At 44.1% G+C, this 6,000-nt stretch overlaps 1 protein-coding gene across 15 annotated transcripts in view; it reads right to left on the reverse strand.

Moving 5' to 3' along the window:
- Positions 1-5,180, reverse strand: part of GSAP (gamma-secretase activating protein) — a 158,891-nt gene extending 153,711 nt beyond the window's left edge. For 3 of the 15 annotated variants that reach the window (XR_007460247.1, XM_049642842.1, XM_049642833.1), the window contains exon 1: positions 4,862-5,177. Coding sequence is in view for 13 of the 15 variants with exons in the window: in XM_049642842.1 (XP_049498799.1) it covers positions 4,862-4,970 (109 nt within the window). In the remaining 2 variants the exon portion in view is untranslated. Of the gene's footprint in view, positions 1-4,861 lie in introns of all 15 variants that reach the window. The other 12 variants (XM_049642843.1, XM_049642839.1, XM_049642834.1 and 9 more) reach the window with 7 other exon arrangements.
- Between the last annotated feature and the right edge of the window lie 820 nt (positions 5,181-6,000).

A 6,000-nucleotide genomic window follows, 5' to 3' on the forward strand; every position in this document is an offset into this window, starting at 1 on the left:
CATGGCAAGAGGGGATTAAGCATTGGATAAAAAATTAATAACCTAAGATCTGTTGTATTGCAATATACCAATAGGTAGAACATGTGATTTTTAAGTGTGCCATTTATGGAAGCAACATAAAATAACAACCTAGAAATAAATCTAGGAAAAAGTGTGCAGAACTTCCATGAAGAAAATTTTAAGACTTATTAAGATCATAAAGAGAATCTAAATAAATAGGAAATTATACTTGGTTCATAGTTGGAAGATTTAATATTGTAAAGATGCCAATTCTCCCAAAGCTGATGTACAGATTCAATGCAACTCAAATCAGAATTCCAACAGATGTTTTGGTGAAATCTGGTAAGCGGATTCCAAATTATATATATATAAGATATCAAAGGACTTTGAATAGCCCAGATGGTCCTTAAGACTGCCGAGGTGAGGGGGCTTACTCCACCAGGTATCAAGACTTATCATAAAGACAGTTATTAACACGTCTTCATCTTAAGTTGACAGAAGGAACCAAATTAAGAAGCCAGGAAGGGAGACCCATACATATGTGGAAACTTGATATGTCACGGAAGTGGTTTTGCTGTCAATGAGAAGAGGTAGGTTTATTTGGTTAGTGTCACTAGAACGATTAATACAGAAAACCAAGACAATTTACAAAAGAACATTTTAACACATGTAAGCTATAAATAACAAAACCAAACCATTTACCCACCACCCAGCTTAAAAATAGAACATTATCAAGACTTCTGAAGGCTCTTGTGTCCCCTCGTCAGATTCCTACATCGTATCATGTACAAAAATAAATTCCAGATGGATTAGAAAACAAAATGCAAAGAGCAAAACCCTGAAAATTTAAAAACGTCTTCGTAACTTCTAAATAGGAGAGGATTTCTTTACAATATCCAAACAGGCACAAACCAAAAAGGAAAAGACTCATAAATTAGACTACACTAAAACTAAAAACTCTCAATTATCAACGGCACCCCATAGCAAACTGAAAAAAACAGGATGAGAGAAAATATTTGCAACATATGATGATGAACCAAGGATTGGAAACCAGAATAAAGAACTCTTAAAAGTATGAAAAAAAAAAACATGATAGAAAAATGGACAGGATGAACAGACATCTCATAAAAGGGAAACTTGAATCGTCAATAAATAGAGAAAGATGCTCAACTTCAGACCACAATGACATAACATTTAGACTCACCCATTTGACAAAAAATTACAAATCTGGAAATACCAAGAGTACCAAAAACATTTCTACACTGCAAATGGGGTTGTTAATAAGAACAACTACTTTGGAAAACAATTTGACACTACCCAGGAAAAATGAAGAGGTACATAGCCTGTGACTCAGCAACTCCAGTTAGATATCCACCTTGGAGAAACCTGTGCATGCCTGCACCAGGAGACATGCATAAGAAAGTGAGTAAAAGCATTGATTGTAATAGCAAACCCCAGAAACTTCCCAAATGTCACCAATAGAAAAAGCATAAGCAAAGCTAGGAAGCACCCTGAGATGGATTAGTATCCATGATACTTACCAGTGAGTGTTCAGGGATGTGGGATTAACACCCGTAGGAGGAAGGAGAAGGAAGGAGGTCCACAAAGTGGGGAGAAGACAAGCTACCATAGCCTCAGGTAATCTCAGAATCCCCTATTGGAGAAGCTCTCAAACTGAAATGGATTGTCAAAGTTGTCCTGTGTTGAGTCAAAATGGTCAGGCCTTTATATCCCACTTTAGTCCCTAACTAAAAGTGGGCCACACCCAACACGTCCTGACTTTGGGTGAGGAAGGAAACCTTCTGTGGAGGCAATCCCTGAAGGGGCTGACAGAAGATTATCTGCTAACTACCCTCAGCACCTGGGACAAGCCCTTCCTTGAAAGGAAGATCTAAGCAGGGCACCTCCATGTCCACCATAGCATTGTGTATTCCCACAATGGAAAACTATACAGCAGTGAAAAATAATGACCTATAGCAATGTGAATATAAGAAGAAAAAAAAAGCAAAAAATACATATAATATTCTTTCATTTAAAGTTCACAAACAAGCAAAATGAAATGATATTTTGCATAGGGAGATCTATACCTATTTATATAGCTTAAAACTACAAATAAGATAAAAGTTTAAGTAGTTATTACCTCCAAGAGGTGAAGGATAGAGAAGTAGGATCAGATAGAGAGACACAAGAGCCTTCCAAAGTCTTGATATTATCCTATTTTAAGGTGGGTACATGGTTTTTGTTATGTATAGCTTATATGTGTTAAAATATTTTGTATAATTGTTTTAATTTTTAAAAGAAACATTTTTTCTATTTATTTCAGGAAAGACCATTTTCCCAAATTCAACCCAGAACCAGGAGCATACGTAGTAACCAAATCTGATCTCCCTACTCTGTAACCCCTGGTTGACTAAAATACTATCACACAGGCACTTAATTTCCATGGCTAACTTAGTCCAGCTCCCTGGCTATTTTGCCAGGAATATGTCATACTTAGAGAGTATTACTTAGCACCACTAAGAAATCTTTAACTGTATTTGTTGATGTAAAAATATTAAGGCTTCAAATCTAGGAAGCAAGTGTGTAGAGAAGAGACATTACAATGGTATAATTACTTATAATTTACATTTGAAAAGCCGAGACTTTGAAAGGAAAATAATTTGTCAAATGTGTGGAGTAATAACCATGCTAGAAATAATTCAGAATCCCAGATTCCCTTGCCAGTACTACAAATTATGGAAGAGGAATTAACTGTGTTTTTTTTTTGTTTTTTTTTTTTTTTTTGAGCTACCACCCACTGGTGATCCTTAGGAGTAACAATTCTGGGGGCACCTGAGTGGCTCAGTGGGTTAAGCGTCTGACTTCGGCTCAGGTCATGATCTCACGGATTGTGGGTTCGAGCCCCGCATCGGGCTCTGTGCTGACAGCTCGGAACCTGGAGCCTGCTTGGGATTCTGTGTCTCCCTCTCTCTCTGCCCCTCCCCTGTACACACTCCATCTCTCTCTCCTTCAAAAATAAATAAACATTTTTTAAAAAAAGAAAGGAGTAACAATTCTGTTAGCATAACAGAGCTACTAATCTTGCCAAGGTGCTCTGCAAGAGGGAAATACTACCAATATCAGAAAAAGCTGGTATTTCTAGTAGGTTTACCTTCTGAGAACCCAAGTGCATCTGTTCAGCGGAATGTCAATACACAAGTTTATATTTCTTCACAGACGAGTGAAAGGCACAGGAAGCTAAAGCTGAACTGGCTCACATAGAGCTTTTCAATCACAACACACATTACTGAAACACAAGACTGGCATTTCACACTTCACGTAACTTCTCATTTGCAGACACCTGTCATTTAGCTACAGGAGGTGAAGGCTCAGAGAAAAAACTACTTTGTGGTGGAAAGCAGACTTGGGGCTGCCTATTGTATTTTAAAAAGTTAAAGCTTCCAAAACTCTTTAGGAGACGAATTTTTTTTTCCAAAAAAAGCTACACGTTACTAATAATGACACTACAACAAACTCAAGCGTTAAGCTACAGGAAGATGACTCCTTATTTGGAAATAACAACCAACAGGCCAAGACAAGCTACCCTACAAATAATTCTGTTAAAGACATAGGATGGTGTGAAGACAGAAGGCAGGGAGAGAAAACTTTCACCAGAGTTAAGGAGAAAGAAATTGTAGATACGAGATAACCCTTCCAAAACAACACCCTCCAGCAGTCTATAGCGTGTAAGGAAAAACAAGGGCAGGGGCAAACACACTGAAAAGCTCCTGTGAACAAGTTGGGATCCAGGGTAGCATAGCTTTTGAAGCTGAAGTTAAGCCTTGAGAATGGATCATTATTTGCAGCAAGCTTCTTAAAAAGAAAAAAAAAATCTGAGAAATCAGAGTTCCCTTTTTTTTAAAGTTTTGACTGATTAATGCTGGAAAGGCTCAAAAGTCACTTTTCTCTCCCTCATCAAAACCAAAACAAAAGATTTTTGCGACAGATGAAAACCAAAGCCTCAACTGTGAAGGAAGTGTTCTCATTCACCCTGAGGAAGTAGAACAGCAAACCTGACTGTCACTGTCTCACACTCCTCTTGCTAGCCCGCACAGGCTAGTGTTCTGGGCTGGTGGCGATGGGCTTGGAGCTTCTTTGGAAAACCGGAGGCTCGAGTTCACTGCTCACATCCTGCAGGCAGGCCCCTGCCCTCTCGCGCTTCACATCTGAAGAGGCACGTCCACTTCGCTCAGAAACACACCTCACCAATGTGAGGAAAAACTGTGCAACCGTTAAGTATTTCTATGGTGGCCTTCTTGGTGGCCTTGATTCATCTTTTCTCATAACGTAAGAACTTCCAGGAGCCCCCAGTCTTGGCAGAGCCCCTACAAGGGTGATGAACCTTCCCAGGCAGGTGAGATGCCAATGAAGCACGCAGAAGACCCTGTCCCACTCCCTGCAGACTTGGACCGGAGGATCGTGCTCCTCCACGCCCTGCCCTGATGAGGTGATGCTGAGGTATCACTAGTGTCCTCGGCCTTTCTATTAAAGGTGAGTGACTAGGCAACAAGTGAACCAGAAGCTGGAGGACTCGCTAGAATAAGCAGTGCAGTACAGTCGCGACCTTGCCCAGGGCTTGCCCCTCCGACCTGCACCAGTGCCCGGGGGTGAGGGTGGCAAAGCCCAGACTCCAAAGAGGGAAGCTCACCCCTTCCGCACCAACCTTCTCAGGTTGGCGGGGGCTGCAGGCAGCTCCCCCTCTGGTCAACGCCCCCTACCCCCTCCGGTCCTGGGAACCCCCTCGGCAGGAACCACTCAGACTTCACCCCTCGCCGGCCCGCACCTGCCCCCCGCCCCTGGCCCGGACGCGCGCCTCTAGCACCTGGGCCGCCGCCTCGGGCCCCGGCGGCCGCTGACGCCACCCGCTGCGCCCGCAGCCACGGTAGCACGTCCTTCCGGAGGTCGAAATCGGAGACCAGACGGAGAGCCATTGCCCGGACGCGGCCAGCGGGCGGCTCGGGCCCCGCGCCGCGGGCATTCCCGGCCCTCCGCTCCGCGCGCTACCTCGCCCTTCTCCCCAGCGGCGCCCGCCCCTCCTTCCTCTCCCCCGCCTCCCCGCGCCAGCCGCTTTCGGTTCTGCTGCGGCCCGGCCCGGGGAGCCCGGGGCGCCGCCTCCTGCAGGCCTGCGCCGAGCCCGGAGCCTCGAGCTCGGCACCGCGGACTAGGAGGAAAGGGGACTGGGGCACGGCGACCAAGCCTACCCGGCGCGAACCCTCTACGTGCGCCCTTTGGGCGGAGGGCAGATGAGTGGAGGGATTTAAGGGCCATGGAGATGTCGCTGAACCGATGGTTTTTAAACTATGCTGCGCGTTAGAGGAGGCTCTAGGCTTATTTTTCTTTTCTTTTTAAATCCTCAGGTGCTTCCTCTGCAGCAAAGTTGGAAACCACTTGACAAGAGAGAGAGGCATTTTAGCGGGATCACCTGAGAAGGTTCTAGTTCATCGCGGGGCTCGAAGCCTGCAGTATCCCGGGCCTACTGACCCAGCTGCAGGGAGATAAGGTTTCATTAGCAGTATTTAGGTAACATCGGGGAGCTTGTGAAGAAGATAGTTCTATTTTGAGGGAGATACTGAGACCCTGGAAAGGGTTAACAACCTTAACATAAACAGGTCCTCTGCCAGTTCAAGAGGTTCCCTTTTTACAAAAGGAATTGTTTAGGATTTTATGAACTGGCTTTTACAAAGCTGAATTGTTGACTTGTTTAGGATTCCCGCTGTGACTAAGTGCTCTCATTCTTCTATCTTGGGCAGGACACCTTCTCATCCCCACCCCTACAAATAAATCTGGTGTTTTCTTAGTCTCACCACTTTGCTTTTTATATATACGTATTATATATATAGTGTGTGTGTGTGATCTGATTTTTTAACTTCATTTACCCATTTTGAGGGAGAGTGCACGTGAGAGTGGGAGAGGCAGAGGGAGAGAGAGAATCCCAGGCAGGTTCCACGCTGCCAGCACTGA

The sequence above is a fragment of the Panthera uncia genome, chromosome A2, assembly GCF_023721935.1.
Source record: "Panthera uncia isolate 11264 chromosome A2, Puncia_PCG_1.0, whole genome shotgun sequence".
NCBI classification, from domain to species: domain Eukaryota; kingdom Metazoa; phylum Chordata; class Mammalia; order Carnivora; family Felidae; genus Panthera; species Panthera uncia.